Genomic DNA, 18,448 nt, shown 5'->3' on the forward strand with positions numbered 1-18,448 from the left:
GCACCTGATTCTGTCACCATCATACTCTGTGACTGCAGGGGGCAGCAGCGTGCAGTTCTCTGCATCCAGAGTATTTACTGCGTAAGCTTCACAGCTTCTTAGCTTCCATCGCTGACAGAGAAAATCTAATGTATTTTTTGTATTTGACCTAGAAGACTGTTTGACTGAATGTCATTTTCTTCATTTTCTTGCATAAAAAACTGAGAAGTTATGTGAAGAGAAGCAGTTTAATGACCTGAGAAGCTACTGCAGCAGGAGGACAGGAAGCTCATCAGTTTGCTCTGATTCTGCTCTGTTGAAGTGGAGAAGTAGAAACATGTGGAGGCTCTGAAAAGGAATCTTTTTAAAATACCTTCCAGGCATTTTAAGAAGGCTTTTATTAAACTATTTAAAATTATTCTGTAATTATTTAAGGCAGCCTTTCAAATCCTCCTAAAACTGTTTAAACATGAACGCTCAAACGTTTTAATGATGTCACAGAAATAAAATAAAGTCAGTCGATCATTGAACGTCCATAACTTCCTGTTGATGCCCCGCCCCCCAAACATTTCCGGTTGATGCCCCGCCCCCCAAACATTTCCTGTTGATACCCCACCCCCAAACACTTCCTGTTGATGCCCCGCCCCCAAACACTTCCTGTTGATGCCCCGCCCCTAAACACTTCCTGTTGATGCCCCGCCCCCAAACACTTCATGGAACATGCGGTCTGAACCGCCCTTCCTGTCGGTACCTGGACCCTCCAAACTGGAGAGACTCCAGCAGTTGAAAGAACAAAAGGTTTATCTGACCTGCAGGAACAGGAAACACGTCTAGATTAAACCAGAACCAGAACCAAACCAGTGCTAACAGGAAAACAATTCAACTCAAACCACCAAAACTGTGGGAAGTTTTTTCAGCCAACTGGTTCTTCAAAACGTATATTTCCTCTTAAGGCATGTTCTTTTCCTTAGGGCATATGTTTTTCTGGTGACCTGTTGACCTGTAGGTTGCTGGCTGCAGTCTCTGGCTGGTATCTTTAAGGGGCTCAGTTTGACAAAGCAGGCGGCCATGTTTCTTCTCTTCGAGGCATCGCCAGCCGCTCCCTCAGACTTCAGATTGTATCTGCCAGCTTTGGAGTTTGACGGCAAACTTGAGGAGCCAAACTCCTCCAGGTCGGAGTCGGAGTCGGAGTCCTCCTGCAGAATTCTGCTGCTCCAGGAGCACCGAGGGGTGGAGAAGCACCGAGGGGTGGAGGAGAGCTGGGGGGCGGTGGAGGATTTGGTGGCGGTGGAGGGTTTGGGACCTGAGAGCGGCTCTGGGTGTTGTTGGGCCGCCAGCTTGGAGGCCACCAACCGCCTCACCTTCATGGCGTCCGGCAGAGAGGCGGCGCACAGGTTGACCTTAAGCCGGTGAGCCTTGGCTGTGCCGACCCGTTTCCCAGAACCCTTCATCGGGGCGGATTGTGCCTGAATAGGAACAGCGGCTGAAGGTCAGGGCCGAGGCGAACAGGCAGCCTACCAGAAGATGCACCACAGCGCAGTGATACTTACGCAGTCGGCCATGATGGTCCTGATTAGCGTGATGTTGATCTTGCCGCTCAGGCCCATCTCTGCCCAGGCTAGTTTCACGTAGCGGTTTATCTTTCTGAAGTTCTTCATCCCTGTGGTGAACAGGGTGTATTTGCTGGTGCCGCCCCGCTGAGCTTTAATGGCCACGAGTCGCTCCATCCAAGCAAACTCCCGGCACGTCAAGGCGAGGGCTGCCTCACCGGACCGGGGCGCCGTCTGCTGCTCGGCCACCTGGAGGAGAGAGAGAGTTCCTGTGCGGCCCGCCTCGGTACAGAGGGTGTGTGAGCTACGTACGCTGATCAGGATGCCCTCCTCCGTCATCTCCTTCTCTGCCTTGGAGACGTCGGCGTCTGTCAAGGTGGTGAACACTCTGGGCCGGAGTCCGCTGAGACAGGCCCAGTACGCTGCCAGGAAGCCATACAGCAGGTAGAGGCTCCGAGTGGCACTGCAGTCCGTCTCCAGCTCCGCTGGTACAAGGAAGAGGTGGGCCAGAGGTCGGACAGAGGTGAGCCAGAGGTTGGCCAGTGGTTAGCCAGAGGTTAGCCAGAGGTTAGTCAGAGGTCGGCCAGAGGTTAGCCAGACGTCGGCCAGAGGATAGTCAGAGGATAGCCAGAGGTCGGCCAGAGGTTAGCCAGAGGTTAGTCAGAGGTCGGCCAGAGGTCGGTCAGAGGCCGGCCAGAGGTTAACCAGAGATTAGCCAGAGGTTAGTCAGAGGTCGGTCAGAGGCCGGCCAGAGGTTAACCAGAAGTTAGTCAGAGGTCGGCCAGAGGTTAGCAGGAGGTCGGTCATTGGTTAGTCAGAGGTCGGCCAGGGGTCGGTCAGAAGTCAGCCAAAGATCGGTCATTGGTCGGTCAGAGGTCGGCCAGAGGTCGGTCATTGGTTAGTCATAGGTCGGCCAGAGATCGGCCAGAGGTCAGCCAGAGATTGGCCAGAGGTCAGCCAGAAGTCGGCCAGAGGTCGGTCATTCGGCCAGAGGTCGGTCAGAGGTCAGCCAGAAGTCGGCCAGAGGTCGGTCATTGGTTAGTCAGAGGTCGGCCAGAGGTCGGTCAGAGGTCAGCCAGAAGTTGGCCAGAGGTCGGTCATTGGTTAGTCAGAGGTCGGCCAGAGGTCGGCCAGAGGTTAACCAGAGATTAGCCAGAGGTCAGTCAGAGGTTAGTCAGAGGTTGGCCAGAGATTAGCCAGAGGTCGGCCAGAGGTCAGCCAGAGGTTAGCCACAGATTAGCCAGAGGTCGGTCATTGGTTAGTCAGAGGTCGGCCAGAGGTTAACCAGAGATTAGCCAGAGGTCAGTCAGAGGTTAGTCAGAGGTTGGCCAGAGATTAGCCAGAGGTCGGCCAGAGGTCAGCCAGAGGTTAGCCACAGATTAGCCAGAGGTCGGCCAGAGGTTAGTCAGAGGTCGGTCATTGGTTAGTCAGAGGTCCGCCACAGATTAGCCAGAGGTCAGTCAAAGGTTAGTCAGAGGTCAGCCAGAGATTAGCCAGAGGTCGGCCAGAGGTTAGCCAGAGGTCAGCCAGAGATCGGCCAGAGGTCAGCCAGAAGTCGGCCAGAGGTCGGTCATTGGTTAGTCAGAGGTCGGCCAGAGGTCGGTCAGAGGTCAGCCAGAAGTCGGCCAGAGGTCGGTCATTGGTTAGTCAGAGGTCGGCCAGAGGTCGGCCAGAGATTAGCCAGAGGTCAGTCAGAGGTTAGCCAGAGGTCGGCCAGAGGTCAGCCAGAGGTTAGCCACAGATTAGCCAGAGGTCGGTCATTGGTTAGTCAGAGGTCGGCCAGAGGTTAGCCAGAGGTCGGCCAGAGGTCGGTCAGAGGCCGGCCAGAGGTTAACCAGAGATTAGCCAGAGTTTCGTCAGAGGTCGGCCAGAGGTTAGTCAGAGGTCAGCCAGAGATTAGCCAGAGGTTAGCCAGAGGTCAGCCAGAGCTTAGTCAGAGGTCGGTCAGAGGTCGGTCATTGGTTAGTCAGAGGTCGGCCAGAGGTTAGCCAGAGGTCGGTCATTGGTTAGTCAGAGGTCGGCCAGAGATTAGCCAGAGGTTAGCCAGAGGTCGGCCAGAGGTCGGTCATTGGTTAGTCAGAGGTCGGCCAGAGGTCGGTCAGAGGTCAGCCAGAAGTCGGCCAGAGGTCGGTCATTGGTTAGTCAGAGGTCGGCCAGAGGTCGGCCAGAGGTTAACCAGAGATTAGCCAGAGGTCAGTCAGAGGTTAGTCAGAGGTTGGCCAGAGATTAGCCAGAGGTCGGCCAGAGGTCAGCCAGAGGTTAGCCACAGATTAGCCAGAGGTCGGTCATTGGTTAGTCAGAGGTCGGCCAGAGGTTAGCCAGAGATTAGTCAGAGGTCGGCCAGAGGTCGGTCAGAGGTTAACCAGAGATTAGCCAGAGTTTCGTCAGAGGTCGGCCAGAGGTTAGTCAGAGGTCGGCCAGAGATTAGCCAGAGGTTAGCCAGAGGTCAGCCAGAGCTTAGTCAGAGGTCGGTCAGAGGTCGGTCATTGGTTAGTCAGAGGTCGGCCAGAGGTTAGCCAGAGGTCGGTCATTGGTTAGTCAGAGGTCGGCCAGAGATTAGCCAGAGGTTAGCCAGAGGTCGGCCAGAGGTTTTTTAGAGGTCGGCCAGAGATTAGCCAGAGGTCGGCCAGAGATTAGCCAGAGGTCAGCCAGAGGTCGGCCAAAGGTTAGTCAGAGGTCGGCCAGAGATTAGCCACAGGTCGGCCAGAGGTCGGCCAGAGATTAGCCAGAGGTTAGCCAGAAGTCGGCCAGAGGATAACCAGAGGTCAGCCAGAGGTTAGTCAGAGGTCGGCCAGAGATTAGCCAGATGTCGGCCAGAGGTTAGCCAGAGGTCGGCCAGAGATCGGTCATTGGTTAGTCAGAGATTAGCCAGAGGTCGGCCAGAGGTTAGTCAGAATTCGGTCATTGGTTAGTCAGAGGTCGGCCAGAGGTTAGCCAGAGGTCGGCCAGAGGTTAGTCAGAGGTCGGCCAGAGGTCGGCCAGAGGTCAGCCAGAGGTCGGCCAGAGGTTAGTCAGAGGTCAGCCAGAGGTCGGCCAGAGGTCAGCCAGAGGTTAGTCAGAAGTTAGCCAGAGGTCGGCCAGAAGTTAGCCAGAGGTCGGCCAGGTGAAAAACGGTAAAGGGAGCGGAGACCCACCCAGGAGGCTCTCCACCCGGCCTGGAGCCAGCCGGAGGCAGGTGGCGATGGCGTCCGGACTCGATAGCTTCAGGTGGGAGACGTTTCTGCGGCCCGTGTCCCTCCTGGTCTTCTTCAGGACCTGGAGGATTTCAGCCGCCTGCGTCTGAGTGGCTGAAATCGGGCGGCGGCGCCGAGCGGCCTGCAGGAACTCCAGGAACCGGCAGGCGCTGCTGAGGTAGGACCGGACCCTGCTGAACTTCTTCCCTCTGCTGAGCATCACCTTGACCCAGCTGTGGAGCAGGAGGTCAGTTAGACAGCTGCTTGTTTTGCCCACCTGGATGAAACTGGACTGATTGTTACTTATTATTTTTACTACTGTGAATTCTTGGATAATTAAAACACACATAACGAATTTTGAGCTGATATTCTTCAACTTGATGATTTTTATTTGATAATGAGTTTATTAAACTTGTTGAATAGAATTAAATCACATAATTATCCAATTTATTGTGTGATACACACATTTAAGTATTTTCTACACCATCTAGTTCTACACCATCTAGTTCTACACCATTCGGTTCTACACCATTCGGTTCTACACCATCCACTGGTAGTTTCACTAAACTACCAGCTGCTGCTGGATCAACCTCCTGGTTCTGGTTCTGGTTCTGCATTCAGCTTTTATGCAGCACTGATCTGAAACAAACGTTCAGAAAACTGAGAAACAGCTGAAACCCTGACTTCCTTTAAATCCATCTGCTTAGAGCTGATTTAGAAACATAATCGATTAATAATTTAATGATGAAACTGGACTAGATGTTTGATTGTTGATTCTGTTTCTATGACTTTGTGTTTTTATGATGTAAAGCTCTTTGAAATGCCTTGTTGCTCAAATGTGCTACACAGATAAACGTGGTTGCTGCTCACCAACGTATCCTGGCCACATTGTGTAAGAAGCTCCAGTCCGACAGCCTCAAGTATCCCACAGACATAAAGTGGAGGAAGGCCTTGACCCCTCTGAGTCGGGTAAAAGCCTCTTTCTTGGCTCTTGGCGTGGCCTCCAGACCCGGCTGCAGGACCAGCTGGAACCGGGTCAGGGACTCGTCTAAAATGACAGAGACAGAACGAGGAGTCACTAGTCTGCAGGTCGTTGGCAGAGAGAAGCTCTGTGAGGAAACGTGGCTGAAAACTCACTCATGGACTTGGGCAGACGGAGGCGTTTCATCAGATGTCCTCTTCCTGTCCCAGAGATCCACTGGGCCCGACTGGGATCTCCTGTAGAGGTCAACGCTGACGCGACCTTCTGGCCCTTGAACGAGATCCTCTCCATCCGAGTCTTTGTGACGACCTTGGTGAGGTCAGACTGTAGGAGCAGCAGAGTGAGCAGAGGAGAGGGTCACCATTAGAGACGCGAGGTTCTGATGATCTCACCGTGGTTCTGATGATCTCACCGTGGTTCCTGCTCCTTGGTCAGGCTGCGTCCCGGAGGAACGGCCCGACGAGGCGCCGTCCGCTGCCTCGCCCAGTGCCCGCTGCCTCCGCCTCTTGCGCTGCGTTGCAGAAACACCCGGGTCCGACGGTCCACCCGCCGGCTGACGGCCTTCCTCCGCCCTGTCGGCCGCAGCGCTGCACTGCGCCCCCACCAGGACCCGCTCCAGCTGACCCACTCTTGCCTCCAGTTCGCTCTTGTCCCACTCCAGCTTTCTGAGTCGTGACTTGACTCTGAAAGCAAAACAACACCCAGCCAGTCAGGTTCCGTCTCCTTCCCCTCCAGCGGTTCTCCACACCAGGAGTGGCTGCTTACGCCTTGAAGAGCTGAGTGCAGCCTGGCCGCGTCCCGCTCCTCTCCTCCAGCCGAGGGGCTTCGGCGGTCGTTGCCCGGTTCAACTCTTCGCCCCTCTCATCTACAGTCGGCTCTGGATGTGACTGAATGTTGGTGCGACCGCTCGACCAGGTCAGCTGTGGCTTTGACACATTTTTCACGTGGTGAACATCCTTCAGATGTTTCCACAGGCAGGACTAGCAGATGGGACAGCAGAGCAGGGTGGAAGACATTTCCTGAAACTTCACAACCAAAACTAAAGCTGAGTCTCAGGGTTCATCCTGCAGCCCAGCTGTAAAAGGTCCGGTTAGGTTGGGGAGGTGTGAATGTAAACTCCTCTGTTGGTATCAGAGCCAAAATCAGGCTCAACAACCTGATGAAGAGGACTGGTTCTGAAGGTCCAAACAGGATTTGACATAAAATCAAAAGATACTTGCTGTGAGTTTACACAGGAAGTATCTCAAAACGGGCAAAAGTCTTAGTGCCCCACAGGCCTCACCTAATCACCAATACAAACTTAACCAGAGAGACGTGTACTGTCATTATCCACAGGATGGTGGCGCTAGAGAGCCAAGAGACCTTCTCTTCTGCCCGCTGATGAGGACTAACTTTGACTTTACAGAAAATCTGCTCTTTAGGACGGATTAAAACTTCTGGAGAGTTTTAGTTGAACATCAATTTGTTTCTTTTAAGCCTAAAAATCTCAACGTTTTTCTCCTTTTTATGCAAAAAATCACCGAAAATATTTTCTACTGTAATTTTTCTTTCTTTATCGTTGCTATCATTGGTATCTGCACCCAAACACTGACCTGTAGACCAGAGGAGACAGATGTTTGGGTCTGGGTGGTGTCCAGAGTGTGGCAACCTGGTTCTGGGTCCTGGTGGTCCGGTTCTGGGTCCTGGTGGTCCTCATGGTTCTCAGCCAGTTTAACTTCCTCAGTTTCCTCAACCTTTACCTCAGTCTTAATTTCTTGGTCCTCCCGGTTCTCTTGGTTCTCCTGGTCCTCCCGGTTCTCCTGGTTCTCTTGGTTCTCCTTCTTCATTCTGCTCCTGCCTGATAAACTCTCAGGTCTTCAGTTGAAGTTTCTGGAGAAACACTTTGTTAGAAACAGCAGCTGATGAGGTTCATTAAACTTTTAGCTACTAAAGACGATAAACCCTTTCAGGGATCAGGACATAAAAATATGATTTTTGCAAAACTTAACTGAACTCTAAACTTATTCATTATTCTTACCAAGGTGAATTACAGCTTGTAATCCACCTTTCACTCCAAATGGACGATCTGGAAGCTGGATTTGTACTGAGATTAGATCACACACATCAGGCAACTTATGAAGGCAATTTGTTGCCCTCAGAGAAAAGGGGGCTGAAAACTTTAGTTACTTTTGTTAGGGTTGTTTTGGCTTTTGCTTATTTTTGGGTTTTCATTAATCTAGTTTTGGTTTCTAATTCCCTTTACAGGTTTTATTTCTTTAGTATAATTTAATAAACTCATTTTTCTTATCAAACTACAGCCTGGTGGACAGAAATATTTGTAAAATCTTTTGAATCGTATATTTTTCTTTCTACTTCCACTTTGTTTTGTTCTTTCACATTAAATTCCAATGAAATACTGATTTACTGATTCTGATTACTTTTGCGAGCCACCATTTATTGACCCTTTGGCCGTGACGTCACGCTCCCCAGAACTCCGCCATGACGTCAGAACAACCGATGCGCCTCTTTAAAGCCTGTCTAAAAACAGACCTGTTACCTGATGTTCTATTATTTAGTTGATTTCACTTTAAAAATGCTCACAAGGTGGAAACCAAACTTGTAATTTTATTTTATAACTTTTAATGAAGAAAGATGGCCGCCACGGACAGCAGCAGTCAAACCTAATGACGTCAGCCCTCAGAAACGAAACTTATTACAAAGTAAAAAGATTAACGTTCATATCCTCTAGAAGTAAGTATGATTAGAAAGATATCAAATAAAACATTAAGGAGAAAGGACCGTGTAGCCATTAGTAACCACTAGTAACCATTAGTAACCAAGGAGACGCGCCGTCACGTAGCCTAGCATGTACAACAGAAACTGGTTAGCATCTCATAGGTTTTTAATGCTGCTCCGTTTTAAGGGGAAACGCCGTTTAGGTCAGAGATAAATGATGTGGTGTGAATTCAGGAAAAGTCTGTAATTTGATCAACACATCAGGAGGCAGAAGGTTCGGTTCGGTTTGTAAGCTAGCTGTTATAAACTTTTAGAAAACCCGGAGAGAAACAGACAAAAACAACCTGGGAAAATTCAGTCGCTCACTTCACACGACCATCATGGCGCCTCGAATGATTAAGTGACGTAGTTGATGTACCTGAACGCACCATGACGTCACCTCCGGGCTACGTCATGCTGTAGACACGTTTAACAGTGAACCTGAGCTCAACCAGACCAGAGCAGTGTTGTATAAAGTACTGAAATCTCAGAGTCAAGTAAAAGTATAAGTACCTCTCCAAAATATGACTTTGGTAAAAGTCCAAGTCACTGACTGAAATGTTACTTGAGTTAAAGTCTTAAAGTATCTGAAACTTCTTGTACTTAAGTATGGAAATTACTGTAAAAATGGATGTACTCAAGTAATGTAATGAAAAGTACAACAAAGCAAATGCAGTTTGAATGACATTTTTTATATTTTGGTAAACTTGTCAAATACACTTAAAATAATGTACACAACCAAGTGCAGGCAAAATTAAACCTGCTAATAGATATACCTGCAGGCATCATTTAGTTAAGAAAATGAGGTGCTTTACCTATAGCACAAGGTTAACTTAACCTGCTTTACAACTGAACCAGCTTCTTAGTAAACCCTCCAGGACAGAAAATACAAAGTTTTTGTAAACCTTAAGTTTTCCCTTCAAGTAAGGTCAGTGCTGAAAATGAGAAAAATAAATAGTACAGAAAATGCGGCCAACATGAAGAAAAAGATCTGTTACGATTACTCTACTTCACAAATCAGTGAATCAGTCAATGCTACAGTCAGTAGGTGGTGCACACAACTGGTCATTATGCAAAAGAAAAAAAGAATTGGGAGGGAAATGCAGCTTATTGGCATCTGTAAACCTGGTTTTGAACTTGCATGCCTTTCCTATATTCGTTACATTTAGTCTAAATTGCTATCGCTATGGCTTCTGTCCCCCTTGAACAGAGGAGTCTAGGTAGCCTGCTACAGTCAACATTAAGCCTAAGCTAAATACACCACGTATGGAACTGAAACAATGCCAAACAAAGTTCATTTATGGTCAAGATTTCACAATACAGTAGTGTCTAGTGACCAAGCTATAGTTACTGAAACAGGAGGATTATAACCATTTCATAAGACGTTACCTCGATGTGTTTCTTCAAGTTGGACGGGGAGTTTTTGTAAGATAGAATTTCCATGTGACCGCTACTGATTGCGAGACTTGCTTTGTGTTTAATGGGAGAAGCGAAACAGGTGTATCCTAATTAAAAGTAAAGAAATCAAGAAATGGCAAAAAATGTGGAATGAAGATAAGAAAGGAAAAAGATTATATGAAGTACAAAAGTCAGTTCAAATTCGAAGCATTAATGAAAGAAACAGAAGAGAAGAAATAATAATTAGTAGATTAAGAGTAGGTCATACCTACTTAAATGACATGCTTTATACAATAGGGAGGAAAAATAATGATAAATGTGAGAGATGTGGAGAGAAAGAAAATGTAGAACACATATTGATGAACTGTAAGTCAAATGAACTCGAAAGGGAAGAATTAAAGAGAATAGTTAGAAATATGGGGCATGAATGGAATCTTAAAGGTATATTAGGAAATGAAGGAAACATAACAGATATTCACAAATTAAGGAAAGCATTGTTTATTTATCTTAAGAATACAAAATTAAAAAATAGAATTTAATAGATGTGAAGTAATGCTGCTACACACTCATGTACAGTAGGTGGCGGTATGCACCTTAAAGTTGCTTGTGATCCGCCATAATAGAAAAGAAGAAGAAGAAGGTGCATCCTATTGGTGGTGATGAACAAGCCCAGGCAAGCAGGCTACGGACTTTGTTCGGTAGCCTACTTGCTACTTGCTAATCAGTAGGTGGATCAAAACACTTTGTTTCTCTCTCTCGCTTTTTTGTAACGAGTAACTAAACCACACACTGAAAATGTATCGGAGTAAAAGTACGCAATTAAGTTCGGAAATATAGTGAAGTAAAAGTGAAAGTCATCAAAAATTTTCATACTCCAGGAAAGTATGAAGTACTCCAAAATATACTTAAGTAAAGTAGTGAAGTATTTTTACTTCGTTACTATACAACACTGGACCAGAGGCATTAATAAGTTCAGAACCAGAACCAGAACCTTTCTCTACCTGAGAAATAGTTCTCTCGTTACCATGGAAACCGGCAGCAGAACCTTCCCGAACCGAAGCTGCTCAGCTCCAGCTCTGACCTCGGCCGGTCGGAACCAGGTCTGTTAAAAAGACTCTTAGGACTTACTGGACGGAGCTTCCAGCTACAGGTCGGGGAGGGGGGAGTCCCACTTCCCCTCGGAGTTCTGTCGGAACCGGGACGCGCTGGACTCTGATTGGATCAGATTAGTTGTCCAACAGCAGACGATGTTTACCGCCACCTGCTGGTCTGGAGGATCAGAAACTGGATCCTGTCAGTTTGTAAGATAAATATTTCCTGATCATTTTTATTTTACCAAACAGATTAAATCAACTTTCACTCTAATTTTGTTGAGGTTTTGATGTTTAGGGTTATCGCCACTGAACTCACTTTTCATTCGTTAATTTTAATCCAATTTTCTTAAACAGAAAAGCAGAAACTCTGAATAGAACCAAGAGGTTTGCTGAAGATTTACACAAAAATAAAATATCTGGTTCTGAACTTAAAGTCACCGTTTTTCATTCCCTCTTTAAAACCCAATCAGTAATTTCTGTTTTAAGTATCAATCAGTTTATCTACTGGACATTTAAGCAACAAAACAGTTCAGAGTATCAGCAGCAGGTCCAGGACTGGATGTGAATCTCTGGTCCAGTCTGAGGTACCACTGAAGGCCACAGTAAGCTCTCACTATAATGAATTTATTCATATTTAACAGTAAAAAACATTTAAAGAACATTAAGAGCCTGAACATTAAAAACTAAAGTCATTTCAGCAGTAAGAACAAATGTTAGTTTTATTACATGTTTATACATTCTTAACATTTTGGTGAAGGAATTTGGTTGAAAGTCTAAACAACTGAATGTTCATATTAACACTGAGGATGTTAGCCTAAATGTAGCTTCTAATGCTAACACAGTCTGAAGTGGCCTAGTCAAAGTCCTACCCACTCCTGTCACAAAACATTAGACCTTGAGCTGAAAACATTCAGTGACACATTCAATGAAGACACGGAGAACAGGTTTGGTTTCAGTGAAGGTTTAATTTGTGCAGGCCGTTTCCATGGTAACCGGCAGTAAACGCTGCGTTGCTGTAGTTCAGTGGAAGCTGTGATGATAACTGGTCCATGAAGCCTGCAGATCATCTACAGTTTCTGCTTTCAGTTAAACGAAAGACGGCGTCATCTGCATAGAGGCGTAGAGAGAATCTGGAGGGTGAAGGTCACTGAAGGTCAGAGGTCAGTGGGCCTAGTGTGACTCCTGATGGCGCCTTCATCTGCTAATGTGGCTAAAATAATCAGAACAACTTTAACTGGGAGAGAAACCAGCAGAGCAACAGGAGGCCAACGGTGACTCCTCACTTTGCTGCTGCCGCCTCCTCAGGAGGAGCAGCCAGGCCCCACAGCATGCTGGGTAAATAGCCAGCCAGCCACTCCCCCCAGCTGCTCCTCGGCCCCTCCTCCGCTCCTCGGCCCGCCTCCCATCCTCCCACCACCCAGTCCAGCTCCTCCCGCCCTCCCCCCGCCTCCTCCCGCTCCTCCCTCAGAATCACGCTGTAGCGTTTCCTGGAGACTCCTGCTACTCCTCCTGCTCCTCCTGCTGCTACTCCTCCTGCTCCTCCTCCTGCTGCTCCTCCTGCTGCTCCTCCTGCCGCCTCCTCCCTCCTGCTCCCTCTCTTCCTGCCTCCATCCTCTGCAGAGACCCGGCACTCCTCCAGCACCTCCCTCCATCCCTCCAGCTCCTCCTCTCTGCTGACCAGGCGGTACATGCTCCTCCTGTAAACTCCTCTGTCCTCCCCTCCTGTCCCGTCTCCTGCTAGCTTCAGAGTAACCGTCTGTCCTCCTTCTCCCTCCTGCCTCCCCGCTGCGCCTCCTCCCTCTCTGTGGACAAACAGCAGAGAGCGGTACAGCGCCACCACTCCTCCAGCTGCCTGCTCCTCCTTCCTCAGCAGAGCCGCGCCCTCCCTGGCCTTCGCCCTCCTTGCTAGCGTTAGCCTCAGCCGCTTGTAGAGCTTCTGGTAGCAGAAGAAGAACCTCAGCAGAGTCAGCAGGACCGACGCCGCCGACGCCGCGCAGAGCAGCAGACAGCCTGCAGACAGCCAGACGCACAACACCGCCGCCCTGCTGGCAGGAACCACGCTGACATGCTGCCCCCTGCTGGCAGGAACCACGCTGACATGCTGCCCCCTGCTGGTAGGAACCGCGTTGACATGCTGCCCCCTGCTGGTAGGAACCACGCTGACATGCTGCCCCCTGCTGACATGCTGCCCCCTGCTGGTAGGAACATCAGGAACCAGAGAGGCATTAACATCAGGAACCAGAGGAACATCTGTATTTAGGGGAACATCTGTAGTTGAGGGAACATCAGGAACCAGAGGAACTTCAGTAGTCGGGTGTGCGATCCGATTAAACCAGCCAACTGATGAACTTCCTGTTTGCGTCTCTGAGCTGGAGTGATGGGAGCGTTGCTTCGGACTGGTGAAGGTCCGGTACCAGGACCGTGTGACTCTGTGGCGGACTGAGGCCCGCTCTGCAGACGTGGTCATGAGGTCAGGGGTCGTGGGTTGAAGAGGAGAGATTGCAGCTGGAGGTTCTGGGCCGGACGGTTGGACCGAAGCAGCTGGAGCTGTCGGGTCAGGAGGAAGTGAGGTCATTCCAGGCGGTTCTGGTTCTCCGTCTGCTGAGCAGAGATCGGACTCTTCCAGAGTCACTACAGGTTTCCCCTGGTGGCGCCGCGGAGAATCGCACACCTGGGAACAAATGTTAGAGTTTAGCTTCCAGGTGAGCCAAGCAGCAGCGTCTGAGTGACGTATGTCTACGTTGGGTGAAGAGATCCTCCTCACTGTTACGGCTTTTATAAAAACGTTCTGAAGCAACGGTTGATGGAAGCAGCAACATCTGACTTGAAGAGGAGATGGAAACACGTTTGCTGAATAAGTTCTACTGTAGCAAATGCTGCCACCTACTGGTGGATCTGTGCCTTACCAGAGGTACCAAACTGAAAAATGTAAAGTCCAAACCTCTGAATCAAAGGCGGGAAACCGTGACATTTATCTGTGTGCTGGATGTTAGCTAGCAACTGCTACTTCTGTTTACTCCATATTTAATTGTTTTTTAGAGGAATATTTAGTTTTTTTTCTGTTTTTTGAGGAATATTTAGTTTTTTTTGGTTTTTTTGAGGAATATTTAGTTTTTTTTGGTTTTTTTGAGGAATATTTAGTTTTTTTTCTGTTTTTTGAGGAATATTTAGTTTTTTTTCTGTTTTTTGAGGAATATTTCCAGCTCTACTTTTGCTCTCAGTGGAACCTGGATTCTCCAAATGACCAGCTGTTCTGTATTTGGACACATTTTGGTGAAAAATCTCATTTCATCATAAATAGAAACGTTCTGCCTGTGGATCGTCGCTCAGGTTTTCCTCCTGACCTCCATCCAGTTAATCTCAGCCTGTTGGACTGGAGCTCCCAGCTTTACTGGCTTCAGCCCAGTACAGTGAACTGGGTAAACTGTGTCTCAGTGGATCCTGGAAGAATAAAGGCTGTGTTTACAAACCGTCTCCGTGGCAACATGAAGCGTCCGGGCTCAGCCGACCCGGTGGCGTCGGGTTTCCACCAGGAAGTCAACATGCTGGACGTTTCGTCCAATCAGAGCAGAGTTATTCCAGAAGAAGTCATTGAGGAGAGGAAGTCCGCTTACCACACTGTCCACGCCGTTCCTGATTTCTGCGCCGTCTCTGACGTAGATGTTGAGCTCAAAGTCGTCCAGGTATCTGCGGAGGTAACCGAGGGAACAGGAGCAGGCCCAGGGGTTGAGGGACAGGTAGAGGTACGGCACGTCCTCCTTCTGGCTGAACCAGCCATCAGGCATCACCTGGATCTGACAACCAAGGACCAGACGTCAGCTCACCGCTGCCCCCTGCAGGCAGCAGGCAGCAGCTGCAGCCTTTAGGGACGTCAGGAAAACTTTAAACCTTCAACACGTTTAGTTTTTCACTTGGAGGAGAATCGTTGAATCTAGTCTGTCCTGATGGACCAAAGATCTGTTATCTTCTGTTTCATTCTGTTCACTTTTCTTTATTGTTACATTTTATTTATTACATCACAGATCTGCTGACCAGGAACTTCTGGCTAACCAGTTTGGAGAATCGGCCATTTTTATTTTGCAGTTTAAGTTCAAGGTGCTGAGTGGATCGGTCTAAACGTTGGGCTGTTGGGTTTTAACCCTCACAGTTCATCAGCACCAGAACCTCTACCAACGGCTCAGTCAAAGTTTTTCTGGAAATATTCTGTGCTGTAACACACCATGCTGTGTTAGCATGATCTGTTAGCATGGTGTGTTAGCATGATGTGTTAGCATGGTGTGATAGTATGATCAGTTAGCATGGTGTGTTAGAATGATCTGTTAGCATGATGTGTTAGCATGATGTGTTAGCATTACGTGTTAGCATGATCTGTTAGCATGGTGTGTTAGCATGATGTGTTAGCATGGTGTGATAGTATGGTGTGATAGCATGATGTGTTAGCATGGTGTGTTAGAATGATCTGTTAGCATGGTGTGATAGCATGGCTGGGCTCCAGCTGCTCACCTGGTTGTTCTCCAGGTAGAGGGTTTCTATGGCTGTCAGTGGGTGGAGCATGAGAGCAGGAAGGATGGAGATGCGATTGGCCGTCAGGTCCAGGATCTGCAGGACGGACACACTTTTCAGTTTCCATCGGGACATCGTCCAGATCTCTAGCTCTAATTATCCTCTCTCTCCCTCAGATGGCGTCGCCATGGCGACAGGCTGACCTCCAACACGCTGAGCCCGGAGAAGCTGCGGTCGGTCAGAGACGCCAAGGAGTTGTTCTGCAGGTAGAGTTCGGTCAGAGCGGGACAGGCGGCGAAGGCGCCGTCAGGGAGGAACGTCAGGCGGTTGGAGCCCAGCCGGAGGACGGCCAGACCGGCCAGAACCGGAGCGGAGCTGGGGGCCACGGCCGGAACCTGGAGGGCCACACACACCAACAGACAGACACACACACCTTAATATGCCACATTCACCTGGAGGGCCACACACACACACACACACACACATCTTAACACGCTCAGCGACATTGACCAGCAGCACAGACCTGGTTGGCTGTGAGGTCCAGCTCATACAGGCCTGGAAACACCTGGAAGGAGCTCCAGGACAGGCTGGAGAACAGGTTGGATGGAAACAACAAGACCTGGAGAAGAAACGGCAACGTTCAAGGTCAGGTTCCAGCCAGATGTTTGTCCAGATGTTTGTCCTGAGATGTTAGCATGTCCAGATGTTCTGAGACAGAACCGGGTCGTGGTACCTGCGTCTCCTGGTCCAGTCCTGCTGGGACGTGGCTGAACCCAGCGCGGCTGCAGTTCTCCCTCGGCCGGTGGTCCTTGTCTCTGTCGCCGTGGCAGCCAGGCACCGAGGCGGCCATGGCTCCGTGCAGCGGGAGGAAGAGGAGGAGGAGGAAGAGCTGCATGCTGACTGAGGCTCAGTGGCTCTGAGGTGAAGTGAAGGAGGTGCAGGAGGAGAACCTCCAGCCGCCTGGTTTCTGAGCAGGCGGTTTGATGGGCAGCAGGAAGGGAGATAAGGCTCCTGGTCTCCTGCTGAGTTCCTCCACGTCGCTGCAGCTGCATTATCTGGAGAAACAAACTTCCTGCTGCTCAGATGGACGGAGGCTCAGCAGCAGACAGGAAGCTCATCACGTTCTGACCCGTTTCAGAGGAAACCACCAGCTGCTGCTGCCTGAGGTAACTGGTTAAACTAACACTGCTGGCTGTTCAACACATTCAACACATTATGAGGCTCCATGTACTTTAAATAGGCCTTTTGAAATGAACTAGAATATTGTTCATTCGGATATTCTAAAGCTAAATGTTTTCAATCACTGTAGGCAGAAAATCATTTAAATAAACTGAAATAAAGAAACTTCTGTCTGCAAGGAATGAATCTATAATGTTTCCTTTGGTGAAATTATGAATCATTTTTCATAACTGTACTGATTGCTACCTTGGTTTGATCAGATCAGCCCAGTTTCTGTTTTACTTTAGTTTGTTTGTCTTGGTTCTGGTTTTTCAGTTCCTGTCTCCCTCGCCCCCTGTTCCTCTCTCTCTTCTCACCTGCAGCCTGTTAGCCAATCAGCTCGCTCCTGCTGTTCACCTTCATCATTCACTCCTCTCTCATCCCTCCTTCCTGGTTCCTCCTGTTAAATCCTGTCGTTTGATTTTTGTTCTTCATTCTTCATTATAATATTCATCATTTCCTCCACGTTTCTGCCGCTCTGCTCTACTGCTCATCTATTAGGATAGCTCTTTACAAAGCTATTATATTATATTATATTATATTATATTATATTATATTATATTATATTATATTGGATAATACTGCTGGATATTAAATAAACAATCATTTAAGATCAACCAATCAAACCATAATCATCATCATAATGTATCAGTGACAGGAAATGAATGATGGATGAAGAAACGTGGCTGATTTTCTTCTTCTGCTGTTTCTGTCCGTCAGTCTGTCCACCGTGAACCAATGAAAACTCAAACATTCACCGACACGTTTCACATCTTTCCTCATCCACTGCTGTGGATGTGGGTCTGAAACTGCAATGGATTTTGGTGATCTGGTTCTGGTTCTGGTTCTATAACGCTGACTCAGCTGGTTCTGGGTTCACACACACACACACACACACACACACCCCGTCCCGCTGCAGAGATCTATAGATCTGAGCCCTGACACCTGGGGGTGTTGGACCCGCCAGGCGCCGGGGGAAAGAGACCAGAGTCACGTCTTCAGTTCCCACCATCACCTGGACTCCTCCTCCTCTTCCTCTTCATCCTCCTCATCCTCCAGGTGACACCGACTGCTGGACTGACCGGGTTCTGGTGGAGCGGGCCGTTCCTCTTAGTTACCATGACAACGGCTGGAAGTTCAACCTTTTTAAAAACTTTCATTACTTTCTAGATTTTCCAGAGATTTTCAGAAACCTTCAGGTTTTAAAATGTTTGAAAGTTGATTTTTCTTAGATCATTAAATTAAATGTATCTTTTATCACTGACATATTAATATACACATTAATATATATACTGTTATAAATGTCTCTAATAACAGATAATGGCTGGTTCAGCCCATAATTCTGTTAATATTTACTAATCTGCTGCAACTTCAAATTAATGTTCAATATTTAATTAGCAAGCAAAATAATTAACTTAACTAAATATTCAAGTAACTCAGAATAAAAGATTTAGCTTGCTAGCTTAATATTTAGCTTTCTAGCTAATATTTAGCTCAAAGCTAAATATCTATCTCTATAGCTTAGTATTTAGTTAAAATATTTAGTTAAGTATTTACTAGTTCTGAGCTAAAGGTTTTTTTTGGTTGGTTGGTTTTTTTTAGCTCAGAATCAAATATTTAGTTTGGAGATAAAGTTTTGGGTCCAAACTAAAGTATTTAATGAGCTAATTGCTAATTAAATGTAAGACATTTCCAACATGGCCGCCGGACAAGCGTTTCTGAAAACTCCCAGCTCTGAAGGAAACATCAGGTCCTTCATGTTCTGGTTTGGTTTCTACTCTGGTTTCTACTCTGTCC

The 18,448-nt window shown here is 48.0% G+C and overlaps 2 protein-coding genes across 6 annotated transcripts; both read right to left on the reverse strand.

The window, feature by feature from the left end:
* Positions 1-666: 666 nt before the first annotated feature.
* Positions 667-11,236, reverse strand: LOC114140555 (uncharacterized). Of its 5 annotated transcripts, XM_028010609.1 has the most exons (9): positions 7,277-7,446; positions 6,450-6,709; positions 6,097-6,367; positions 5,840-6,008; positions 5,573-5,750; positions 4,664-4,935; positions 1,842-2,014; positions 1,530-1,778; positions 667-1,445 (listed from the first exon to the last, which is right to left on the reverse strand). In XM_028010609.1, exons 4-9 carry the CDS (start codon positions 5,973-5,975, stop codon positions 909-911), a joined length of 1,545 nt encoding a protein of 514 aa, XP_027866410.1. In that variant the 5' UTR covers positions 5,976-6,008; positions 6,097-6,367; positions 6,450-6,709; positions 7,277-7,446; the 3' UTR covers positions 667-908. The 5 variants fall into 5 exon arrangements, with proteins under 5 accessions (XP_027866410.1, XP_027866407.1, XP_027866406.1 ...); XM_028010606.1 differs by lacking the exons at positions 6,097-6,367; positions 6,450-6,709 and adding an exon at positions 10,838-11,236 and having other exon boundaries at positions 7,277-7,553; XM_028010605.1 differs by lacking the exons at positions 6,097-6,367; positions 6,450-6,709 and adding an exon at positions 10,965-11,235 and having other exon boundaries at positions 7,277-7,553.
* Positions 11,237-11,875: 639 nt separating this feature from the next.
* Positions 11,876-16,995, reverse strand: gp1ba (glycoprotein Ib platelet subunit alpha). The gene is made up of 6 exons (XM_028010593.1): positions 16,167-16,995; positions 15,957-16,052; positions 15,637-15,828; positions 15,434-15,529; positions 14,545-14,724; positions 11,876-13,601 (listed from the first exon to the last, which is right to left on the reverse strand). Exons 1-6 carry the CDS (start codon positions 16,326-16,328, stop codon positions 12,210-12,212), a joined length of 2,118 nt encoding a protein of 705 aa, XP_027866394.1. The 5' UTR covers positions 16,329-16,995; the 3' UTR covers positions 11,876-12,209.
* Positions 16,996-18,448: the final 1,453 nt, after the last annotated feature.

Source organism: Xiphophorus couchianus, chromosome 24, assembly GCF_001444195.1.
Source record: "Xiphophorus couchianus chromosome 24, X_couchianus-1.0, whole genome shotgun sequence".
Lineage (NCBI taxonomy): Eukaryota > Metazoa > Chordata > Actinopteri > Cyprinodontiformes > Poeciliidae > Xiphophorus > Xiphophorus couchianus.

Bases quoted from the DNA above. Each gene is read 5' to 3' on its own strand.
- LOC114140555 (XM_028010606.1), bottom strand. From the start codon at position 7,510: ATGAAGAAGGAGAACCAAGAGAACCAGGAGAACCGGGAGGACCAGGAG. The intron at 5,751-5,839 runs GTGAGTTTTCAG...CTGTCATTTTAG, and splicing joins CCGTCTGCCCAAGTCCATGA to ACGAGTCCCTGACCCGGTTC. The intron at 1,446-1,529 runs GTAAGTATCACT...GTTCCTATTCAG, and splicing joins GGACCATCATGGCCGACTGC to GCACAATCCGCCCCGATGAA.
- gp1ba (XM_028010593.1), bottom strand. From the start codon at position 16,328: ATGCAGCTCTTCCTCCTCCTCCTCTTCCTCCCGCTGCACGGAGCCATG. The intron at 15,829-15,956 runs GTCTGTGCTGCT...GTGGCCCTCCAG, and splicing joins TGGACCTCACAGCCAACCAG to GTTCCGGCCGTGGCCCCCAG. The intron at 14,725-15,433 runs GTGAGCAGCTGG...CTTGGTTGTCAG, and splicing joins TCTACCTGGAGAACAACCAG to ATCCAGGTGATGCCTGATGG.